This window comes from Pecten maximus, chromosome 3 (genome assembly GCF_902652985.1).
Source record: "Pecten maximus chromosome 3, xPecMax1.1, whole genome shotgun sequence".
Classification (NCBI taxonomy): domain Eukaryota; kingdom Metazoa; phylum Mollusca; class Bivalvia; order Pectinida; family Pectinidae; genus Pecten; species Pecten maximus.
Genome location: NC_047017.1, coordinates 19,297,528 through 19,324,608, shown reverse-complemented (window position 1 = coordinate 19,324,608; position 27,081 = coordinate 19,297,528). Strand labels below are relative to the sequence as shown.

The 27,081-nt window shown below is 34.4% G+C and overlaps 1 protein-coding gene across 1 annotated transcript; it reads right to left on the bottom strand.

The window, feature by feature from the left end:
* Window positions 1-219: 219 nt before the first annotated feature.
* LOC117323481 (denticleless protein homolog) lies at window positions 220-27,081 on the bottom strand. The gene is given in 16 exon segments (XM_033878729.1): window positions 220-909; window positions 1,375-2,255; window positions 2,257-2,331; window positions 2,711-2,825; window positions 2,976-3,065; window positions 3,367-3,479; window positions 3,983-4,087; window positions 5,006-5,109; window positions 5,649-5,722; window positions 7,248-7,348; window positions 7,630-7,695; window positions 8,044-8,226; window positions 9,215-9,310; window positions 9,568-9,601; window positions 10,235-10,326; window positions 26,961-27,081. Coding segments are annotated over 16 exon segments (2,259 nt in total). The 5' UTR covers window positions 27,013-27,081; the 3' UTR covers window positions 220-831.

Here is a 27,081-nt window from a genome sequence, read left to right as displayed (position 1 = left end):
CATGACGGCAATCTTGGATTTCAGACAGATCCGAAAAATAACAACACTTGGTCAGAACCATCTTAGGATCATTTCAGGTTATGATTGGGCTGGATCCCACTGGTGGAACTTGAGAAGTTCAAAACATGAAAAGTTAGCAGACGGCAGACGATGCACAATGGCTATATGTTATTCCGACCCTTTGAGTTTGATGACCTAATAATAATAAAAGACATGTCATCTAGCTTTTGTTTCCATTTTATTCTTTCATTTAATAATCTTGTAAGCCAGGCAGGATTAATGCACATACAATACATGTATACAAGAGCTAATATATTTAGCATCTTACAGCCAACATTCCTTACTAGGTTACATATAAAATTCATCATCTGCTCTGATTCTACATGTGTTATATCCTCGTGTTTGTTTTGGTCAAACATATCCCAACATGGTCTTTTTAAAAGAAATTTTGCTCAAAAAATAGAACACCCTCTGAATGAGAACGTAAATTTCATAAAAATAAATGATACAACATATGTTATACCGGTAATTCTAAATTATTGATATGCAAAATACTGTATCAAATAATAAAAAGAAACAATTTATTGTGGTAACTTCCAAAAAAATCAACCATTCAAATATATATATTTACAGTGTACAAACAAATAAATCCAGTACATGTCTGTCAGACGCCGTGTTCATTTTTTCCAATTATGGCAAAACCCATTTAATACAGATTCAGCAGTTATGACCCTTCCATCAGCTTATTTATTCCTCCTAGACAATAGGACAAGTTTCAAATTTGTCCTAACTGTATTGGTAAATTCTGTAAGATTCCAGAATTGTTGGATATTATCCTACAGGATCAACCTTGGGAGATGGACGAGGTTGGAAATAATGTTTTAGCGATTTCATCCCTCTGACTGGTGTCTGAAACGAAAAAAAATCAAAGAAATATTACCAGAAATTATAACATAGAATCGGAAATACCAGAAACTGCTGAAGCCATATACACTTTTAATATACTCATTTAATTTCACAGGACCAATATTTCATAGTTATCCTAATCAGAAATAGTTTGCAAAAATTAAGGTTTCATTAACAACACTTTAAAAACTTTATGTTTTAAACAAGTAAATATGTTTTTACATTGTTGCATATGCATACAATTATATGCATACAATTATATCCATAATCATCATAACTGTTTGTTGGGTACTTATTTTCACACTATTAACTAACAACTATTAAATGTTAATTGTTATTAAACTTTCAGGCAAAGCAATTACTGGTAGAAATGTTACACAATCACCAATATACTGTAATTCCTAAACATTGTATAAACATTTGATGTCATCATGTACAATCGTAAACAGTTAAAGACACTGTTCTCACCTTTGGTTCCTCCTCCGTCTGACTGCTGGTATGACTAGGTTCTTCGGTGTTCGATTGGCTGCTCTCTGCACTTTCAGCAGGTGAACAATCTGCACTGTTGTAGAACAAGCTTCTACAGGGACTAAACTTGAGCCTTTGATTTGTTTCCCCATCCCTTCCAAGCTTTTGTTGTCGTATCTGATTTAACCAGTTCATAGGTGGAGTACCCTTTTGTGGACTATTCTCCTTTCCCAATGGGTAACACACATTTACACGGTTCACTTCTCCAGATAAAACAAGGTTCGGCAGATCAGCAGTGGGTGAAGCAGTAATAACAGACTGCTTAGTAATACACTGTAGAGGCATGTTCAAAACTCTAACGCTGTTGGATTTCTTTGGACTTTCTTTGTTCAAACTAGAGCTACTCGGACTATTTGTGAGCTTATTTTGAGGACTGTCTAAATTCAATTTCTTTGGACTGTTGAAGTTCAAATTTATTTTCCTTGGACTACTAAATTTCTGTGGACTGTTCCATTTTTGAGGGCTATTTCTAACAGGAGACTTGGAACAGGCTCCATAATCATTCCTGAAAGCGGCGATAGTTGGACTGGCACTTTTGTGTGGACTTTGCAATTCTTGTAACACATTTTGTCGTTTTGAAGGATTTTGATCAGGCGAGTCAGACACTAGCTTTCTCTTACATGGTCTTTTCCTCTCCGATTTTGAGCCTGCCGAATCACTTGTAATAGACTGCTGAGATTTATTGTTAGCCATAACCTTTGAAGATGGTGTTTTCTTTCCACTCAGCCAATGTTTGATGGAAGGTGACATGTTAGATAAACTGCCAGGTGAATTTTCAGCAGATTTTGTCTTTTTTAAGTTTGGAGTTTTACTTGGTTTATCTCCTGTAGGTTGTTTTTTCGTTGATGAAAATTTGTTCCTGGTTTTCCTTTTCCTCTGTTTGCCTAGCTGATGTACCTATATTGAATTGTAAATGATTTCATGCATAAAGAGGGATTCAAATTTTTTTTTCCTTATTTCTAATCAATTAAAGTTTTAAATCATCTCAGTATGAAAACCAAAAGAATATAAACTACAGAAGCAACACACACTGGTCTGTTTTTACAGTACAACCATATAAAACTTTTGGAAAGATTCAGTGTTTCTATTGATAGTGGACTGTTTATTACTACATACTTCCAGAAAGCTTAACACATCAGATTTTTCTGTAAGATTTATACATATTTTACACACAATTACCAAAATGAATTTATAACTACAATCTCTAAAGAATATACATCTCAAAATCACTAGATGATAACAGTAAATAAAATATGAAGTTTAAATCTGACTGTACCTATTTCCCTGTGGGTCCTCTCAGCTGTTCCTATCACTTCCCCTTGTTCAGGGGGAGATAATCTCCTATTGATTCTCCATACCCTCACAGAGTTGTCATCAGATAGTGTCACCACCTAAAATTTTATATGGAATAAATTTAGATAGTGACAAGACAAACTAAATATACTGAGTGACATTACATAACCAACACATAGAAATATCCTGAGTGACATTACATAACCAACATATAGAAGCAACAATTAATTTTGAACACAAATGCCCACCTTGCTCAGGTCATTTGGTGACCATGCGACGTCAGACACTTCCGCTTTATGTCCTTTAAGTACAATCGGGCTTCGGTTTGGTTTACCAACCTGTAAATATACAATTGCAAAAGCAACTTTACTTTCAATCCTACAAAATTTACGTAATCTCAACTGGATGGATACCATAGCATCTAGTGTCCACCATTGAAATAAAATATGTACCACAAAAGATGAATTTGAAACATTTCTAAGAAATTCAAGTAATATCCATTTAGCACTTTTGAAGAAGTAGCAATACCAAGAACTACTCAAGGATAGGGAAGGGTCAATTTGAAAAGCACAATATTTGACAATGTTCATCTCAAAGTTTATGTCAGTTGTGAGCAGGAAAGAAAGTATTTTTTCCTACCTGCCAGATGTGAGCAACCTCATCAGATGAACCACTGAGGAGGAACTGATTATCAGGACTAATGCAGGTCTTCACATAAAATGAGTTATTCCTGTGGCCCCGATACTGATACACTGTAACACAATACAAAGGCAGTCAATACTGGAAAATGAAAATATCAATAAATTACTTTAATAACATAACGTTTTATCACCTTTGTAAAAAAAGCTTTAGTTTTTTTGTTCTCTGCACAAAATAAGAAAACAAGAAAATTTATAACTCTTGTTTAAAAATTTGACAATTACTTTTAACATTTGATCCAGTGATGAGCTGGATACATATCATTTGTAGGTTGGCTATGTTAAGTAGGTAATTGAAATATCTCTTTATTGATCTCTTCTTAAAAATAATTTCAGAATATTTTAAAACAACATTTTGAATTTTTTTTTATTCTGAACTGGATGGTAATGCGTAATTTTTTTAATTTTTTAATTATTTATTGAAGACATATTTAAAACATATTTACAGAAATTGTTCCGTAGGGCTATATCTGTAATTGTTGGTCGATTGGTTAGATGACACACATTTCAATTTTAATTTTGGCCTCAGATGGACCAATAGTGACAACAGAACTTACTGAGGCCTGGCTGCATTGTTGTGATGTCATACTGGTATACAATGTCATCTGTACAGCTGGCAAAAAGGATGCTTCTGTACACATCCATTGTGAGACTGGTAAATCCTGGCAATAGCAGTAAAAAGGCTCATTAAGGCTATTTCAGTAAAACATATATATATCCTACAGGAGAAATCAAAGGAATTCTAACCAAGGTCAGGACTTTTTCTGAGGGCTTTTTAAGTCCGTTAATGGGCCCCATTCCCAATTAAAAATGTTTCATTTTGAAGCCAAATCCCCAAAATTTGCAGTTTACTCCTGAAAAAATCTTTCTCAATTCACCAATTTACTTCCCAAAATGAGACAAAAAGGCCCCTTCCCAAACCAGTGAGAAAAAGCCCTGAAGGTGGATGCTGGAGAAAATGTGTCACACATTGTAATATTTTAAAGTTCACTTCTTTCTGTGGTTCTTATTTGATAAACCAAACACAAGTGTCTTCAACCTTCCCTAACTTAATAAAATTCCTCAACTTAAAATTTTCCATAGGAAAGCATTGCAGAATTTAAGGTGAAATTCGAAGTTTTATATAATTTCTGTAATGCTTTCAAATGAAATATCTTAAGTTAAGGAATGGTGATGAAATTGGTGTCTGGAGTCCTCCCGTTGGATAGACATTTTGGTGAATAGCCCTTAACCAGAATCCTGTGTGTGATCGAGAACCTTGTGTCATAAATAGAAATACAAATCCAACAAGAGTTGTCAGAAAACAGAAAAGTAGGTCGAAAGTCACGGCCAAGAACGGCATGTCCACAATTGTAGTATCAACGGAAAGGTCTTGTCACAAGGAACATACGTCAAATATGAAAGCCCTATCCCATACGGTTCATATACAGTGGCCAATGAAAAGGTCTTGTTACAGGGAACACAAGTCTAATATCTTAACTGCATCCTCTAAAGTATTGGACTAATTTAAATATGAACTAAGAAGTATATATACGAACAGCTGAGAAGAATTTAATGACTGTTACGTAGATTATACTGACCGTGTTTTCTCTGGCTGGTACCACTATAAGGGATAGTGTGTCTAGACTCGGGCATAGTGGTCATCTGACTATAGGTCTTCCTCAGATCCCAGAACTTCACACATCTACAAAATTTCAAACAAATAGAATGTCAAACCTGTATAAATTAACCATCCAAGGATAAAGGGAAAACTATTTTAATAGCTTAATAAAGGTGATCTTCATATAGTATGACAAAAACATTTCAAATATATATGTATTTCCAATAAGATTCTTCACCAGTTTCCATTTCCAATAAACTTATTGAAAGATCCCTAAATCTTGTACTAATGGAAATATATGAATATCAAAAGATCAAATTTTGGGCAAATATTGTTTTCCCATGCCATTATTGTCACTCATCTTGGCTTTATATCAAGTCCCTATTGCAATATCAAAATACATCTTGTATAACCTGCAAGTGTGTGACGTCATCGTGAAAACGGCGTGTGACGTCAACAGCCATATCTATTTTCAAGGAAACCATATGGACATCTCCAAAGAATAAGTAATACGATTTGAACAAGGAAATACTTGTTACAGCAAAATAATGTGATTCATAAGGCTTTTCTCTCCGTCCTACAGACGTGATGATCCTGATCTAGCCAGCTTACTTAGTACTTACCCATCCACCGCCCCAGCAGATATAAGAGTGGTGTCCGTTTGAAAAGTCACTACTGTTACACTCTGTTGACTGTCCTGTAAAAAAAAAAAACTTATATTGAAACCAATATTTACCAATCTAAATATTTCTAAAATGTCACACATGACCTGGAGTATATTTTATACCTGGACATATTACTGTATTAACTTAGAAACTCCTCCCGTTGGTAGATATTTTACTGAAATAGCCCTCAAGACATTGTGTAACCCCTTCCCCCAAGAATGCTTCTGACTAAATTGGGTTCAAATCCATTCATAACTTAATGACAAGTAGCGATTTGAAGGAATTACCTCTATTTCCCCTAATGGGCCCCGCCCCTTTGGCCCCTTGGGGGTCAGAGTCACCATTTATGCAAAATCTATTCCCCATCCCCAAAGGATGTTTCTGACCAAATTGGGTTCAAATCCATTCATAACTTTATGACTAGTAGCAATTTAAAGGAATTGCCTCAATTTCCCCTATTGGGCCCCGCCCCTCAGGCCCCTTGGGGGTCAGAGTAACCATTTATGCAAAATCTGTTCCCCTTCCCCCAAGAATGTTTCTGACTAAATTGGGTTCAAATCCATTCATAACTTTATGACTAGTAGCGATTTGAAGGAATTACCTCTATTTCCCCATTAGGCCCCGCCCCTTTGGCCCCTTGGGGGTCAGAGTCACCATTTATGCAAAATCTGTTCCCCTTCCCAAAAGAATGTTTCTGACCAAATTGGGTTCAAATCCATTCATAACTTTATGACTTGTAGCGATTTAAAGGAATTGCCTTAATTTCCCCTATTGGGCCCTGCCCCTCAGGCCCCTTGGGGGTCAGAGTCACCATTTATGCAAAATCTGATCCCCTTCCCCGAAGGATGTTTCTGACCAAATTGGGTTCAAATCCATTCATAACTTTATGACTAGTAGCGATTAGAAGGAATTACCTCTATTTCCCCATTAGGCCCCGCCCCTTTGGCCCCTTGGGGGTCAGAGTCACCATTTATGCAAAATCTGTTCCCCTTCCCCAAAGGATGTTTCTGACCAAATTGGGTTCAAATCCATTCATAACTTTATGACTAGTAGCGATTTAAAGGAATTGCCTTAATTTCCCCTATTGGGCCCTGCCCCTCAGGCCCCTTGGGGGTCAGAGTAACCATTTATGCAAAATCTCATCCCCTTCTGCCAAGGATGTTTCTGACCAAATTTGGTCAAAATCCAATAAGAACTTTATGACTAGTAGCGATTTGAAGCAAATGTTGACGGACGGACGACGGACGCTGCACCATGGCATAAGCTCACCGGACCTTCGGTCCAGGTGAGCTAATAAAACTGGTTGTCTTTCACAGAATGTTCTAATCTTTCAGTTCCACACACTACCGTAGATAGAATTGATTAAATGTACAACAAAAGTATTCTCAAGGTGGAATACCCTTTATTGATACCTGCTATTAAATGACAAATTCTCTCAATATTTGCAGTTTTGTAGATTTGTATTGAATTTTTCAGAGATGCAATCACAACAATTAAGTAGGATGAAAAAGACAAAAGTTTAACTCATTTATTTCCCAATGTACAGCAGTATCTTACCCTGGCAGGTCCCAACTTCTGTCTGTTTCGGCGTTTACATGTAGATGGTTGCTGTAATGCATGGGCATTATGTATGGTATTTACTGGCGAGAGGAATCCATCTGAAAATAATTAATATTAGAATAACCTAGAGTAAACAACAATAAACAATCCTAAAGGATTATGAATTACATGTATATCAATATGTAAATCAGTAGTTTTCCACTTGTCAATGAAAATAATAATTTCAGATAAGAATCAAAACCACCATACAAACTGAAGATTTATAGAAACAGTTTTTTTTTTTATCTTTGAACAATATATCAAAGAAATCTGTGATATCACTATTTAAGGAGAACAGCTAATGAACTTTATCAATCAAATACCTATACGAGAGATATACCTTTCCTGTTACACCTGGTATCCCATATCATTATATGTCCATCTCGGGAGCCTGTCGCAAACACAGCTGAAAGGCAAACAGATCATATAACATTTGAAGTTGGGGTTTGAAGAAAAGATTTTCTAGAAATAAGTGTTTGCATGGTTTCCCATTAACATCTTTTCACACCTTAAACTAAATGCACTGATCAATTGTTGCTGAATGCATTGCAAAAAGCATTAAAATGTATTTAATATGTCATATATAGAAAGAGAAAAATTAGTCTTCATCCTCATAACAAATAACAATGTAGCATTTAACTATATATACAGAACATGTAACACTCTTTAAAGTTATTTGCCACACAGATCTGCATTTCTTCACAACAGATCTACAGCCTGATTGAGAGGAATGTCCTTTAGGATGGTTAATTACCCGAGTCATCACTCCTGAATGCTACTGTCCTAACACTACTGGTGTGGCCCTTGAACACATCCAGTTTCTCTGCTCTAGGAACATCCCACAACACTGCTGTCTGGTCGCCGGATGCTGTCACCAGTTTATTCTCCAAAGGAACCCATGCCAGATCAAAGATAGCATTACTGTGGGCCTGCCACTCTGTAAACAGAGGATAAGTGAACATTATTATCATACAATATTTTTACATTTACATGCAGTTGCACTAAACAAGACAGGTTGCCACGACAGACAAACCAGAGTTTTATTAATCGCAGTCTAAAGATGGACAGATATAATCTGTAGGAGAGCACAATTGTTGGAGGTAACGACTTGTCTTGAGTTGACATGTGTAAATTACAAGTGACAAGCTTTCGTTAGACTATCTTTCACAAGAATGCTATTATGAAAGAGGACAGGTTAATGTAACAGGCTTTGCCAAATAGGACAGATTGTCATATATCTATCAGACTTATTGTAGAGGAAAAATATATAACTGACTTACTGGAGGTAGAGGAGACATATCTGACTTAATGCAGGAGGTAAAAGAGACTTTTAAAATCGGAGGAAGAGGAGACATATCTGACTTTGATTATCAGAGATGAGACATCTCGACTTATTTTGGTTTGGTTTGTTTTTGTTAAAAACCACCGGCCTACGGTCAGTACCTGGCAACTGCCCCACGTAGGTTTTGAACTCCCAACCCAGAGGTGGAGGGCTAGTGTTAAAGTGTCCGGACACCTTAACCACTCGGCCACAGCGCCCCCCCCCCCCCATCTCGACTTATCGGAGGTAGAGGAGACATATATCTGATTTACCGGAGGTAGAGGAGACATGTATCTGACTTACCGGAGGTAGAGGAGACATATATCTGACTTACCGGAGGTAGAGGAGACATATAACTTTACTTATCAGAGAGGAGACACCTTAACTTATTGGAGACAGTTGGGAGACATATATCTGACTAACCAGGGATGAGACATATAGCTTTACTTTACCAGAGAGAAGACATCTTGACTTATTGGAGACATATCTGACTAACCGGGGATGGACATATATAACTTTACCTACCAGAGACATCTCTACTTGCTGGAGACAGTTGGAGACAGATATCTGACCAACCGGAGATAAAATATATAACTTTACTTACCAGAGAGGAGAGCTGGTTGGCCAGTCCTGTTTGTATCTTGTATGATGGTGCCCCCACTCTCGTCTACCACAGCTAGGATGTTTCCCTGACCTTGTTCTACAGCAAGGAGAAAATCATTCACTGATAAGTGATTATCATGACATCAATTACATTAAAATTTGATGATTCTGAGAAGTCTAAAAATAATTTTCAACCTTCAAGCCCTGATAGCTATACATCAATAATATCATGTTCCTGAAAAAATATGGAGTCCTTTACAATTTCTAGGCCTATGTTTCAAAAAATTATAAAGACAGTTCAAATTTAAACTGATTATTAATTAGCAGCAATAGTACAGTGAACTATATACTCACTTGAAAATTCACAGGCAATAGGAGGAACAAGAGCCTACAAAAGATAGCATACATACTTGTATGAAACATGTTCAATAAAAAGTTTTATGAAAAAGTTTTATGAAGTCACAATTATATGTATCCATAATGTAACAATGTTTACCTTACAATTTTAGTTACTACCTTGAATTGAAAGTGCTCTTCTGAGCATATGCATTTTGTAAATGTTGTCCCAATGATGACCGCAATAGCTTATTATTAGCAGCCGAAGCATGTTGACAACATCGACATCTGCATCACTATAAAGGAGATAACTGTTCTTGAATGTTGAGAGCCTTTATTTTCTAATATAATGCCCACCACATATGGAGGATCTCTATTGAATAGAACAAGGTATCCATCCAAGAGACCTGAGTTTCCACAGGCTTTGACACGATGTCTGCAGTAGGGCCAGAGTGCACTACTAACATGTATATGAAAATGTGGCATTCTCCAACACCATTTGGCATCATTACAATTTTTTTTTGTGTAGATAAAATAAAATTAGGTGCGACATATCATGATCACCTAACTTACATATACCGATATATGGGACACACTCATTTGGTCCCATATTGATGGTTTATTCTGTCCATATTGCCCCTATAAATGTATATGATATAAAATTATGCAAATGGCCGATACTCACGCCATCATCTGAGCCAACTGTTAGGTATTCGTCTGTCCTGTAGCACTCCAGACATTCTACGAAGGTTGATGTATCTATTCGTTTGTTGAAACCTGCAGTAACAGAATTACAAGATATGTTACAAACATATGGTTTTATAAAATACAGACTCCGCATCTGTAGTAAACTGTTCTATTTGCATGCACATTCAAATTATCTTACATGTATATATACTTCTTTTAATACATAATTATTGAGGTAGGACATATGGTTTATCTTCCATGGTAATCAAAGACGGTATGTATAACTCAGCAGGGCTACATACCTGTTTCAGAAATGGTGAAGATGCATATGGTCTGCAGATATATATGTTGCTGACTTGAATTGGCTAATTTCAAACTTAATTTTTTGATGTATTTTTTCAAATAAGAGGTATTCTATTGGCAGTGTACTAATATCAGAAAGGACGAAATCTTTTGGAATAAAATTCCATTGTCAGTTTTGTTTTCTGTCTTGATCTGCTGCAGTCTGTCTATATTGTAATTATCAATACTTTGTTCATATATGTTGGTTGCATAGCTAGTCTCATCATATACATTGTATATGTCAGAAGTTGGCAGAGATTGTGCAAGCCATGTGATTGTATTGCTATTCTTGACAGCATTGAAGCTACTGATTGTGTATATGTATTGACTTGTATCATTATAATTAGTACCATATTGTAGATTTGTTCGATATTCTTGCATACGCTTTACAGGCCAGGGTCACTGACCTGGGTGATCCCATCTTTGCTAGAGGAGAAATAAATCCATCTCATTGATGATTTGGGGCAAGGTAATTATAAGACAAATTTGACCTAATATTATTAGACCATAACCATGCAAGATACAAGAAGATTGATCTAAAGTCCTATATATATGTTAAACAAAGAACATTAGCTCTAAATATGTACTGAGCTATTTCTACTTGCACTTGCAATTTATTTTTTGATGGCGATTTCAATTTTTGATAATTAAGCATCAAACAAATAATAAGCAAAGGTCACTGCAGTACTTACAATGATCATGAATGTACAAAATTAAACCAGTCATTGGGACGTAATTTAATATACGCTGATATATCCGGTTGGGGTATTTACCGAAACGGACCGAAACGGAGATGGAATTACCGAAACGGAGGAAAATGGGGCTTAAATTAGCATTCTTTTCAGAGAACGGACTCGAATACATGTTCTACAGTGCCTAACTGTGTCATATGTAAAATATCGGGGGTTTATTTGACCGAGAAGTATTTTAATTCGATTTTTTAAACATTCGAGATTAGCGGCCCGATTGTCGTCCGGGTTGCATTACCGAAATGGCCGATAATGGACCCGAAATCGATATTTTTACAAGAGAATGGACCCAATAGAATAATATTTGGTGTGTATAGATGTCAGAGGTAAAATATTTTTTATTTCTTTTGCCTAGAAGTATTTAAAAATAATTATTAAAATACCCGATTGATGGCCCAATTTTCGATTGAGACGAACTACCGAAATGGAATTAAATTTACCTGAAATTATCTGTTTTTGAAGAGAAAGGGCCCAAAATATTATTCTTCAGTAGATAATTGGATAATGTATGAAATATTAGGGGTTTATGTGACCTGGAAATGTTTTAATTTATTTTTTTTAAAACTCGCGATTTCACATTCGGATTTCACAGAGTCGCTCGCATAGGGTGTGAGTAAAAGAAAGAGCCGGAAAACGGAAATCCGGATTATGTAAACACATGCAAAAATACTTATAAATTTAGTTATAATTAATAAAAGGATTTCTTGTTCTTTATAGGTTTTTTAACTATAGAAATACCGTGTTTTATTCTCTAAGTTGTTCTTTATAGGTTTTTTAACTATAGAAATACCGTGTTTGATTCTCTAAGTAAAATTGTTGTGGAACCTTTGGTATTTTTTAAAACAATTTATTTTAACAACTTATAAAAATAGTAATTTTTTATTCTCACCAATCCATATTTCAAACTTGAAGTAATTAATTAATTGAATCGAGTCAAGGCAATGAATTAATATTTTTTCTTATTATTTTTTTAATAAACTGCAAAAAAGTGTCCAGATGACTTTTTGTGCCATGCTGTCACAAAATTTCCATTATAATTCTAAAATCAAAAATTAACATAAAAATATGATAGCCTGTCAAAAAAAGCGAGTGTAGTATACAGTAATCCCAATCATGTCAGTGGATAGTGGTACATATGCATATTACTGTTATATGAACAGATCTTTTTTCTTATAACTTTAGAATGATCGAATGTTATCAAATTTAGATTAAGACTCATCAAGAACAATAAGTGGATTATTGGAATTGAATTCTAAATGAAATCAACATGTCAGTGTAACTTCAGTAAAAATTCATTATTGTTAAAAATCAGATCCATGAATAATATCTATTCTAAAAAAATCAACAGAATATTCATAATCCATCAGCTGTATACATGTATGTATAACAAGAGATCCCAGAGGGATCTACGCATCCACCATTGAGATTGATCTCTTTTCTACTTTTCCATTCTTTCCCCTCTTACTTTAATTCTTTTAATTATATGGGAAACCTACATATAAAGTCTAAGTTAGATCTTAAGAAAAACTTTTGGAAAAGTATCAATAACAGATTTAACTGTCGATACGTATGGTGGGCTGGCTGCCTTTAAGACATTTTGTTTTCCTGATCAGACTCAAAGATAAATAGGTAAAAGTAGGGATCAAGGGAATTTGTTAGGCAGTACTTTTAAAACAAGAGGCCCATGGGGCCTGTATCGCTCACCTGGTTGGATTGGACCAAATGTCAAAATAATGTTCATATTGAATTTGTTTTATTTGTCAATCTCTAACAATGCTATATATGGTTATAGTGTGGGAATCCGAACTGCTTTAAAGATTAATGAAGTCCAGACTCTCTAAAGGTCTGAAAGACCCCAAGAATTGTTTTTAGAACATGCATGCATTCATCACTTTACAACTAGTAGCGATTTAAAGGAATTACCTCTATTTCCCCTATTGGGCCCCACCCTTTTGGCCCCTCGGGGGGTCAGAGTCACCATTTATGCAAAATGTGTTCCCCTTTCCCCAAGGATATTTCGGACCAAATTGGGTTCAAATCCATTCATAACTTTATGACTAGTAGCGATTTAAAGGAATTACCTCTATTTCCCCTATTGGGCCCCGCCCCTTTGGTCCCTTTGGGGTCAGAGCCATCATTTATGCAAAATCTGTTCCCCTTCCCCAAGGATGTTTCTGACCAAATTGGGTTAAAATCCATTCATAACTTAATGACTAGTAGCGATTTAAAGGAATTACCTCTATTTCCCCTATTGGGCCCCGCCCCTTTGGCCCCTCGGGGGTCAGAGTCACCATTTATGCAAAATCTGTTCCCCTTCTGCCAAGGATGTTTCTGACCAAATTGGGTTAAAATCCATTCGTAATTTAATGACTAGTAGCGATTTAAAGGAATTACCTCTATTTCCCCTATTGGGCCCCGCCCCTTTGGCCCCTTTGGGGTCAGAGCCACCATTTATGCAAAATCTGTTCCCCTTCTCCCAAGGATGTTTCTGACCAAATTGGATTAAAATCCATTCATAACTTTATGACTAGTAGCGATTTAAATGAATTACCTCTATTTCCCCTATTGGGCCCCGCCCCTTTGGCCCCTTTAGGGTCAGAGTCACCATTTATGCAAAATTTGTTCCCCTTCCCCCAAGGATGTCTCTGACCAAATTGGGTTCAAGTCCATTCATAACTTTATGACAAGCAGCGATTTAAAGGAATTACCTCTATTTCCCCTATTGGGCCCCGCCCCTTTGGCTTCTTGGGGGTCAGAGCCTCCATTTATGCAAAATCTGTTCCCCTTCCCTCAAGGATGTCTCTGACCAAGTTGGGTTCAAATCCATTCATAACTTTATGACTAGTAGCGATTTTAAGGAATTACCTCTATTTCCCCTATTGGGCCCCGCCCCTTTGGCCCATCTGGGGTCAGAGTCACCATTTATGCAAAATCTGTTCCCCTTCCCCCAAGGATGTTTCTGACCAAGTTGGGTTCAAATCTATTCATGACTTTATGACTAGTAGCGATTTAAAGGAATTACCTCTATTTCCCCTATTGGGCCCCGCCCCTTTGGCCCCTCGGGGGACAGTCACCATTTATGCAAAATCTGTTCCCCATCTGCCAAGGTTGTTTCTGGCCAAATTTGATCAAAATCCAATAAGAACTTCTTGACTAGTAGCAATTTAAAGGAATTACCTCTATTTCCCCTATTGGGCCCGCCCCTTTGGCCCCTCGGGGGTCAGAGTCACCATTTATGCAAAATCTGTTCCCCTTCTGCCAAGGATGTTTCTGGCCAAATTTGGTCAAAATCCAATAAGAACTTCTTGACTAGTAGCGATTTAAAAGAATTACCTCTATTTCCCCTATTGGGCCCCGCCCCTTTGGCCCCTCGGGGGTCAGAGTCACCATTTATGCAAAATCTGTTCCTCTTCCCTCAAGGTTGTCTCTGACCAAGTTGGGTTCAAATCCATTCATAACTTTATGACTAGTAGCGATTTAAAAGAATTACCTCTATTTCCCCTATTGGGCCCCGCCCCTTTGGCCCCTCGGGGGTCAGAGTCACCATTTATGCAAAATCTGTTCCCCTTCTGCCAAGGTTGTTTCTGGCCAAATTTGGTCAAAATCCAATAAGAACTTCTTGACTAGTAGCGATTTGAAGTAAATGTTGACGGACGACGGACGGACGGACGGACGGACGGACGGACGACGGACAGACGACGGACGCTGCGCCATGACATAAGCTCACCGGACCTTTGGTCCAGGTGAGCTAAAAATGGGAATTATAAGGAATTGTTTATGTACTTCCATCTGATGATGGTGAGCAAAAATCTTTATTCTGTAGGTTTTCTTTTTTGTATGAATAAATTACTTAAAACATTCTGTCTTTTTTAAGTTATAGGAAATATCTAGCTACTTCTAACTAAGTGTATAAGTAGTGATGATATGATGATTAGATATACTTGATTAACTAGTTGTTTTACATAAGATGATCTGATATCAGTTTTTTGGTCGCTTTCGGGTCCTTTTAATCACTTTAAGTCCCTGAGAATCATTCAGGTGTCTTAATTAGGACAAAACAATTATAATTGATTTTTGCTGTATCTATATCTTAATTTATTTTGAAAGATATAAATATCTTGTGTCATTTGTACAACCCTTAATCATGTTGTAAAGATTTTTAATATTTACTTGTCATTTTCAGAAAGGCGTGTACGTATACTCTGTAGGATCATGCAGATATTGTAAGAAACATTGGAAACCTAGCAACCAAACACATTATTTTAATTATTTCCTTATAAAACATGTATACTGTGCTGCTTTAAAATTCAGTAATCAACAAAAAAGTTGTTGAATTGAATTGAATTGAAAACCTTTTGGCTTTTAGAAATCTTATTAACTTTCATTCACACACATTTCATAATTAAGATACTTTATAATTGAGTGTAGAAAAAAATCAGGAAAGCTTATCATTGAAAACAAAATCTCTTTAAGTTTGTACAATAAATTATGATGTTTTTGTCCGTACCTCCTTATAATTACCATGTTGATGTTTCATAATTCCAACGCAAAAATGCAAAAATAAGAATTTACATTGCATGATAATACCTTTTACCCAATATGCAAGAAATAGCGAGTGCAGGACAAAGAAGATTATGATCATTTCCATTTTTATGACATTAACTACTTAATTGGATCCAATTTCTGTATGAATTACTTACTTGACAATATGAATTTGCGATACGTAAATTTTACATATTACTCCACATCACCCTTTTAGCCAACTAATACTTTCAGATATGAAAGTTATTTCTAAATATTTGAAGATTAATTTTTCACACCTTGGGAGATGATTGACACGCCTGTGTAACTTACATTATTGACCAGTGTATTGAAAGATCCCCTTAGGCTATAACTGAACTGTCCAGGTGTAACACACCTGTGTTGAAGGTGGAGAGAGAGAGAGAGAGATTTGGGGGGGGGGGGGGGGGGGTGGTCCTATAACCTTTTTTTCACCTGTGAGATATACTTAAGAGTTAATTTCCTAAGATTTAAATATAACAGGTATAAATTAAATCTTAAACTGTTCATTAAACATCAGTATAAAACTCAAAAGTTGAGTATGAATTAAAAATATTGTATCAGGTACTGAGCTTGTTACTCTTCTTTTGTGCCTTGTGCAATTAATATTAAGTACATTAAATATTCCATAATAACATTAAAATATTACATAAGCAATATTAAAAACATATGTTATTTTGATTATGGCACATTTTACCAAAATAAGAATATATCTTATAAACCCATGATAAACCTTAAATTATATATATACTGTATAATAAACCACAATATTCCAAAATATTTTAATTTAAAAAAAAAAGAAATAAAAAACTGATAAGAGGGCGTCATATAAGCAAAATATTTTATGTATATTCCATGGAGGCCCTAAAAAAGTTCAAGGAGAATAAGACCATCAGTTGTGTATTCAGATGGGCTTCTAAATTTCAAACTTGCCACAGTGAAGATATGATTAAAATTATGGTCCATTAGGTGGTTTGAATTCATAAGAAAACTTCAAGAGATTCTACTTCAAGTGTACTAAACATGTATGTTTAATGTTTTCCATTATTAATATGCTTTTTCCTTGTTAAGTAGGCATGTCATATGCTTCAGTGAGATAGCACTTTAAATCTGCAAAAGTTCCGGCCTATCACAAGGAGACTTAACACGAACATACCACAGCCTCCCATAACACACATACGCACTCACCACACGCATACATACCACACGCACAGGAGGCCGTCCTTAAATGACCTTAGATGTTAATAGGACGTTAAACAAAATAAACCACTGTATACTCATTATTGCCAAATTATAGAAAATCCCCGATACCACCACTTCTTCACAATGACACTGTAGTTTCAGATGATTTCGAAAAAGCTTCCTTGTTCAACGATTTTTTCTGTGCCCAGTCAACTATTGATGACTCAAACGCTGAACTTCCAAACATTAATTACGAATGTAACCACACTCTTTCTAATATACATATCACTGCTACTGATGTAAAAGACGCTATATTAAATCTAGACTGTTCTAAAGCCATTGGCCCCGACCTTGTGAATCCTCGCTTGCTTAAAGAATCTGTTGATATTATATGTAAGCCCTTAAGCACACTGTTTAACCTATCTCTAACATCTGGTATTTTCCCAACAGAATGGAAATCTGCTAATGTAACCCCTGTACATAAAAAAGAAAATAAGTCTATCTTAACAAACTATAGACCGATATCCTTATTATCTATTGTTGGAAAATTAATGGAACGATGCATTTTTAAATATGTTCACAATTTTTTGCATGCCCACTCGCTACTTTCTCCTCACCAATCTGGATTTAGACACGGCGACTCACCCGTTAATCAACTTCTTGCTATAACTCATGATATTTACTCTGCTTTAGACCATGGTAAAGAAATACGAATGTTTTTTTGTGATATTAGCAAAGCTTTTGACCGCGTTTGGCATAAGGGACTACTAAGTAAGCTTTCAGGTTTTGGAATTCGGGGTTCACTTCTAAAATGGTTCGAAAATTATCTCTACAATCGTAAACAAAGAGTTGTTATCAACGGAAAATTTTCTAATTGGTCTGAAATTAAGGCCGGGGTTCCCCAAGGCTCGATACTGGGCCCCCTTTTGTTTCTTTTATTTATAAATGACATTGTGAAAGACATACGAGCTAATATAAAATTATTCGCAGATGACACCTCTTTGTATGTCATTATCGACTCACCTAGGATAAGTGCAGTCGATTTGAATTTCGATCTTCGTAAAATTCATGAATGGTCAGTGAATTGGTTGGTTAACTTCAATCCTACTAAAACAGAAACTTTATTAATATCCAAAAAGACTAATTCCCCAATTCATCCCCCTCTACATATGAACAATATTTTGCTTTCTGAGGTAAGTTCACATAGGCATCTCGGTTTGACTCTGTCCAACAATGGCGGTTGGACTGATCATATCAACTTGATCATATCCAAGGTTTCACCAAAATTGAATCTTTTACGCAGATTCAAATTCACTTTAGATCGTACTTCCCTTCAAACTTTGTATTTTACTCTTATCCGACCTATTTTTGAATATGGGAACATTGTTTGGGATAACCTTACAAAAACTCAGTCTGACATGCTAGAAAATCTCCAATTAGAGGCAGCGCGTATAGTTACTGGCGACTAAACTCACAAGTAGAGTAAAACTTTATCTTGAAACAGGCTGGCTTCCCTTAGAGCAAAGACGTTAACACCACAAATTAATTTATTTCCATAAAATGGTTCACGGTCTCCTTCCTCAGTATCTACAAGAAATTCTTCCTCGACGTAATAATAGCATCCATGATCACAATACTCGTGTTGGAAATAACTTTCGCCCTCCTCCTTGTCGCACAAGTCTTTACATGAAATCCTTCCTGCCATCTGTAATCCCTTTGTGGAATTCCTTGCCAGATGCAATCAAAAGTGATCCGTCCATAACTAAATTGAAAAGTCATTTGAATAAACCACGCCACAAAGTTCCACATTACTTCCTTAGCGGTAATAGACTGGGTCAGATTCACCATGCAAGATTAAGGATGGAGTGCAGTCCACTAAAATTTTATCTATTTCATAAAAATCTTATAGATAGTCCTCTATGCACGTGTAATCATGAAGATGAGACCAACGAACATTTCTTATTACGTTGTCCACTTTTCGCGCAGTTTCGCTTACGTTGTTTTAGTGCTCTAAACTATCCCTTATCAACTGAAATACTACTCTTCGGTGATAACGAACTCACGTATGATGAAAATCTTTTGATTTTTTCCAGTGTTCAAGAATTTATAATTATTTCTAAAAGATTTGAATGATTGTTTTTATTTTTTTTTATTCTTTATTGTTTGCACAGCTGTTACAGCAGGTTGTATATCTCATGTCATGGCATAAAATTCCTCTCTGATCTTTTTCTTCTGGTCTTTTCATCTCTCCTCTTTCCGAATTTCCCCATTTTTCATTTATTCAAGTATTACATTGCTCACTTACGTATTCTCCCACTTGCTGCCGTTTATTCAATGTGTCATAAAAGGAAACGGATTAATATAAGTCTTATACTTGTTTCCGAATCCTATTCACATTATGATTGTATGATTGTGTATTGTATATGTATGAATTGAATGAATAAAATAAAGTTTATATTAAAATAAACCAAACCAAACCAATCATCTAAATACAAAATAAAATCAAAGCGAACACAATATTCAATACATGAATTTTATTCAATTTTATTTGAGAGATTGCATTTTGCCTCAATTACTTATAATATTCAGACCTTTTCTATAATTAACTGAAATAAAACATAAATATCCATAGGTTTTTAAAAGATCAGTTTTGTGTTTGTTATGATATTAAAACTGATTATTAAGCAAAAATATACACGCATAAAAAAAATTTACAGCATAAATGAACACTTTTAGTTCATTTATAATAAACTCCTGAAGTGAAGCTTTTGTCAATATTTAAGAGATATTTTAGTCGGACCAAAGAAACACTTTAACTTTTTTTTTTTTGCAAATTTTGACACTGTTGTAGATTTATAAATTTGAATTAACCATTTACATGTTTCCAACAAGGAATTTTTCCTAAGTCTAGACTTGCATTGATTTCAGTGATAGGATGATGACGACCCAATATTTTTTAGATTAAAAATCAATTTTATGAAGTCAAAATTTACAGGTTTATAATTTTTTATTATATGGTACAGAATGTAATGATAATTGTACAAATATATCATAAATTATCACTTAGTCAAGTAAAATGATATTAGTTATAATCCTGAATATTTTGATATACACTGTAATTCAAACATACTCATTTGATGATGAGACAACTCTTTATTCCCAGACTCTTACAGTCTTAAATAGTATGCATATCAAAGTCCTTAAATATTGGATGGATCCTGCATTCAAAACCCAATTCTTCACAAATCTTTACCAATAAGTAAAAAATCTTAATTCTTGAACCCAAAGACCTTAATTTTTAACTTGTTAAACTTTTAAAATTTTAGTTCCATATTTGAGATGCCTCAATATCTAAATTAATGAACATATTGTTTTAATTCGTGAATATTTAAAGAAAATTCAGATACCACAAAATGTAATGATAATTGTACAAATATATCATAAATTATCATTAAGTCAAATAAAATGTTAATAGTCAAAATCCTGATATTTTAAGATTATTCAAACATACTCATTTGATGATGATGAAATTCAAAAGTCATCACTTGATGATTTATGATTAAAATTCTTAATTTTCAGACACTTAAATTCTTAAATCTTAAACAAAATAGACTCCTGATTTTGGACAGATGATGCAGGTGTAGAAGAAATGACAGTCATGGAATCTGCTGCAAAACATCTTATAGGTTGATCATACTATTTATTAAATTCCTGAATGTTTAAAAAAAAAATCAAACATCATCATTTGATGATCAAAAATTCAAACTCTTATTTCCTTAGGCACTTATATACTCCTAACGTTGGAAGGATCCTGTCACCAAATCAGAAAACCTTAAATCCTAGACATACTTAACTCCTAATATTGGATTGATCATGCCATTTATTAAATTTAGAATTTTTCACTCATAATCCCATAAATATTAGACTTTTAACTGCTAATATTGGACAGAGGAAAGGAAATTCTTCTTCTTTTTCTTATTCTTCTTCTTGACTTCTTTTTCTTCTTCTTCCATAAAGTAGAGGGATACAAATCCTTAATGGCTGTAGAATGAGCATATCTTACATAATGAAGGGGGTATACAAATTCTACAGCTACGGTAAATATATATATATTGGGCATATCTTACAGAAGTTAGGGGGATACAAATCCTATGGCTATAGAAATGAGCATTTCATATGATAAATTTGATATGATAGAATTTACTGATTTTCTTGGATATCTTTACCTCTGTATTTTCTGCATGTTATAGCAAAGAAAGTAAGACAATTTGTAGATATCTACCATATATAAGGAATAAAGAAATCAGAGTGTTTCATAACATATGATATAAGTTATAGTTTTTAGGTCAGGTCAGGATGACCTATGGCATGTATCATGCTCAATCCATGGTCCACCGTTAGACTTTTTCTTTCAAAACCCTACTCCTCCTTAACCCCAAAGTGTTTTATTTCCAGAAACACCATTGGGGAAGGACAGTTATCTTTTATATAAATGAGGCTAGAGGGTTAAGGCCCCAAAAGGGAAACTTTGCTGTTATTTTGCTTTAAAACCCTACTCCTCCTAAAGTGCTTAGTGGATTACAACCAAATTTTGTACTGAAACATCATAAGGGGATGGCAATCATAGAGTGACCCCTGGGGATGGGGTACGGACAAAAAAAAAACCTGGACAATATATAGCCCTTGTGTAAAACAGAAAAAATATGGATTCAAAACTTTAACTAAATGTATGAGTAGTCCTTATCACTTTTACATATTGAGCATAAAAGAACAAAGAAAATAAGACCATTTGCTGGAATTTCTTGAGTCAATTAAACCCCAAAGCAATTCAGAATTTGATATTTATTCGATGATGAATTGTAACATTTTACTGAATATCTTAAATATCCTTGATATCTTTACATATTTATGTTCTACATGTAAGAATGAAGGAAATAAGGCCTTTTGTAGTCATTTAACTGAAGAAATGACACAATTCTATATTTCATAATATCAGAGTTTTTTGTTCTGAATGCATCAAACAGAATTGCAAAATTTTACTAAATATCTGAGCCATCCTTCATACCTACATTATCTCTACAAATAAAGATTCTACATGTTACATTGTACTAGGTGTAAGATATTTCAGTTATTACATGTATAAGTTATTTATGATAATCTAACAACTATTAAAATGTAAAACTATAATTTAATTGAGTGTCTATACTTAAGTTTCTAAACTTCTAAAGTATATGGACAAATAAACTCATAATTCTCTAACGGAAAAACTATTGTTTGTCGAAACTTGGGAGTTTAGAAATCTGGCCCTCAATAAACAATTCTTTTTGTCGCTATTTCAGAAATCATCATAAGTACAGAAGGGATCTTTCTCAAAATATCTGCCCCCATTGATAATTACACCCTTGTAAAGTACATATCTAACCCCCATTGAATATTACATCCTTGTAAAGTACATATCTACCCCAATTGATTATTACACATCCTACATATCTACCCCCATTGAATATTACATCCTTGTAAAGTACATATCTACCCCCTTTGATTCATAGAATATTACATAATTTCCATTAACCGAGCAGTTCGGAAAAAAAAAGACAGATACAACGAAGAGAAGCAATTTTTTTTTATCTTATTACCTATGATAAACTGAAATATACATTCAACAATTCAAGTACAATATTTTTAACTAAGTGTCAGATATTTTCCTAAATTATTCATTTCATTTATATTCTGAGTAGTAACCAAACCATCATATCAGGTCATAAGTTCTGGCATTGAAATCTCCAGTTATGTACACATTAATATTTGATTTATAACTTGTTATGGAATCTTGCAAAATTTGCTATTTTTGGAGAAAACACTGATTTCAGGTGCAAAATAGCAAACCACAAACTAGCTATGTTTTAGATTTTCTTCAAATTTTTACCATTATGCTACATGTATATTTTCAACTAAAGACATCTTACTTTTTAGCAGTTTTATAGAAGATTACATTACTTTCATCAAAACCAGTTTTCCTTGGGAATACATATTTACAATAACCATTTAAACAAGAGGCCCATGGGCCTTAACGGTCACCTGATTTTTGAAATATTTCAGTAAATTTGAATGAAAGAATGAATTTAAAAACAAATAAAACAAATGATAGTCAAAAATGTGATTTCCCTATAACTATAGTAAAGTTTATCCCCTCCCATGGGGCAAACGCGAGACCCCAGGGCTAGGAAATTCACAATTTTGGTAAAGCACCTTAAGACCCTTTCATCTATGAAGAGTGTTTGATTCCACCTTATCTGAGAGTAGAGAAGAAGATTTTTGAAGTTTTAGTCAATTTGACCCTTTTTGGCCCCGCCCCTCAGGCCCCTGGGGGGTGGGGACCATATAATTCACAATTTTGGTTCACCCTCAGCCATGGAAGCTTCCTGTAAAATTTCATTGAATTTGGTTCGGCAGTTTTTAAGAAGAAGTTGAAAATGTAAATTGTTTACGACGCACGACGCACGACGCCGGACAAAAGGCGATTGCAATAGGTCAACTGAGACTTCGTCTCAGGTGACCTTATAAAATTCATCTTTTTCGAATAACCAGCATTCATTTAAAAATATATTGTAATAAATGGCAATTATAGATTATTATTGATAGGTACTGGAGAATTATTTCTCAAAGGTGATTAGTAGGTTCCCCTTGGTGATTAGTTAATTGTGCAAATTCAGTAAAGATTTGTGGTAAGAAAAACAAAAAAAATTGACAAGCAGCCATCTTGATTTTGGAGAATTTCAGATTGTCATCACTATTACTTGAAAAGAAGTGGAGGATGTTCCTCAAACTTCACATGTAGGTTCCACTTGTTTCTGTTATCTTATTATTAAGAGGGAAAGAAGGGAAAAGAAGAGACATTAAGAGGGAAAGAAGGGAAAAGAAGAGATAAGATCCGTCTGCTATTGAACCAATAAATACCATTCAATAGTGGGTGCCAAGATCCCTCTCGGATCTTGTTATCTTATTAGAATAACACTATATGTCAGATAATTAAGTAACAACATTTTATTTCAGAATACTGGGATTACCAGGAATCTCTGTTAAAGAACAACAAGCAAGAGCAGAGGAAATAGAGCTGCTGATTTTTTTTTATTGTTGATAGATCTTTTTAATTTAATTCATTTTTTTAAAGTGCTTGTTGGTATATTACATTTGCAGTGAAATATGAGTATACAGACATGTTTGCGTGAAATATTTTTTTGAAATCTCTATTGTATTTTATTCCAATTATGGGTTTTATGCTTTAACTGTGCTTGTTTTAAAATCAGTTATACAATATATATTACATTATTTGTTCACACAAAAAGTTGATTTATTTTTTTCATAAGTGTTTAAGCTTTTAACATATTTTGAGGGGAATATTTTCTATCATCCTATGTTAACTATATAAGGCTAACTGCATGTTAGAAGCATTGTTTTCTTGTGTAACTGTTATATATATATATTCCAATGAAATTTACATTATAACTTTTTCTCTTTGTGCTTATCACTTTGTCCATGCATACCTATACAACTGATATTATATTGCACATTTGTTTTCGCATTTTCTTTTTTATTAAAATTTAATCTTTGTATTTTTCATTTTACTTAAAAATATACCTGTTTGTAATATGCTACCTTTTTTGCAGTGAATACATGACTTTGTAAAATAATTATGGAAGTCTCCTTTTTATTATTCCAATTATGGGGTTTTATGCAAAATACAGTGCTTGCTTTAAATTTGCAGTATTACAGTGCTAAATTCATTAGTTATAGAACACATATTTTATTATCTGTTTACACTAAAGATTTATTTGAGTGATTTTCCATTAGTGGGTGAAGTTTTCAAAAAATGATATCTCACAAGGGAAACATTTATTCTATAACTTTGACTTGTTTCATATTGCCAACTGTTTATTTCATGTCTTTGCCTTTGTGCTCAATAAAATGTGAAAAGTAATTATTTGTCTTATCTTGTTGAGGTTTCAATTATTTGAATTATAAACAATGGTTAAAGCACGAAGTTTAATTTGTTTTCGAAAGATAATCAAAAACATAAATGCTCATGTATTATGCTTCATGTTTCATTTCATTAATGAAAACTGTTTAAGAATTTGAATCAAAATTTTTACCAAAGATAGGTTTGAACAACAATGTCTTCTAGTGATCATCATGGGAATGAAAGCGACAAGATTTATAATTATGAATGTCATATTGATATCTTCAACACAATTATTATGGCACGTTTGACCGACGTGGCTGCTGAATCTATCTGCATAAACTATAAACATCGGAACCATACAGAGATGAGAAGCTTTTGTACTGACATCAAGAGTAGCAAGGGATGGCACACATCTGATGTCATATAATGTTGCATTGAAATTCTTATGAGTGGTTGTAACCCTCACCTTTAATTACACTACAAAGTTAAATATTTAAAAGTTTTAAAGAAATCATTTGAAACATGTTGGAGGTCTCCAGACAAAAGTCAAATACTGAAATAAACAATGTGCAGTAGACTGCAAAAATGGTCAAATCAATTTTTTTCATGGAAACATAATTTGATAATAAAGCCTTACCAATTTCCCAACAAGTATAGAACGACAACACAATATACAATGTATATCATAATAATCTCATCAAATGTTCTGTAGGCCAAGAACTGTTGTAAAAAAACATAACTTCTCCCTCAAATGTTTGTCAATTAATAATTAAAATATTGGATAAATAAGATTTATATTGTGTACTGTACTTGATGGAATTAATTTGTGTTACTCACCCTGAACTGACATCATTCATACATAGCTAAAAAATCTCAGATATCTTCAATAACACAAAAATGTTGAAGTCCAAATCATTTCATAAAGCAGGTGGAAGTTGTTGTTTTTGTTGTTGTTGTTTTTTAATAAAGAAGCTGTCCGATTCGTTTTTAATATATCCGGATTTCTGTTTTCCGGCTCCTTTTTTATTCATGACCAATGCGTAAACGAAAATTAGGTCGTGGATCGGGTTTTTGGATAATTATTTTAAAATACTTCTAGAGAAAACATATCAAAAATATTTTTCATATGACTTCTGTATATACCAAAGAATACTTAATTGGCTCCATTATCCCGTAAAAATATCGGTTTCGGGTCCATTATCGGCCATTTCGATAATTCAACAATGACGGCAATGGGGTCGTGGATCGGATATTTTGATAATTATTTTTAAATACTTTTAGGCAAAAGAAATAAAAAATATTTTACCTCTGACATCTATACACACCAAATATTATTCTATTGGGTCCATTCTCTTGTAAAAATATCGATTTCGGGTCCATTATCGGCCATTTCGGTAATGCAACCCGGACGACAATCGGGCCGCTAATCGCGAATGTTTAAAAAATCGAATTGAAATACTTCTCGGTCAAATAAACCCCCGATATTTTACATATGACACAGTTAGGCACTGTAGAACATATATTCGGGTCCGTTCTCTGAAAAGAATGCTAATTTAAGCCCCATTTTCCTCCGTTTCGGTAATTCCATCTCCGTTTCGGTAAATACCCCAACCCCGATATATCTAGTATATTATGTAGTCCATCACTCGTGTTCGTAATGTGCCGTTGATCTCGAACATGCATGGACCACGGCACCATACCGGGCTAAGTTTTATCGTAAACCAATCCATATTAGAGTCCCATAGCATAGTATAATGAAATATTGCTGCATAGCCGCTGTAAACGAGAAATCGGGTGTACACGAGGTTCATAACAATCAGCTGACAATCATGTTGCATTAGCATTTTGCTAGTAAATGATATGTTTTCATTCTAAAATAAAAGACAATATCTTATAGAACAATACTTGTTAACGCTCCAGTGTAAATTTACCTCTGTTGATTTGATTTTCTCCGGTAGATCGTCCATTTAAAACTGTAAACATCCTCCTCCCTGTTGTTTTGCCGGGAAACGATTTTCGCGGGATGCCTCGTTCTGGATAAAAGTTATAATA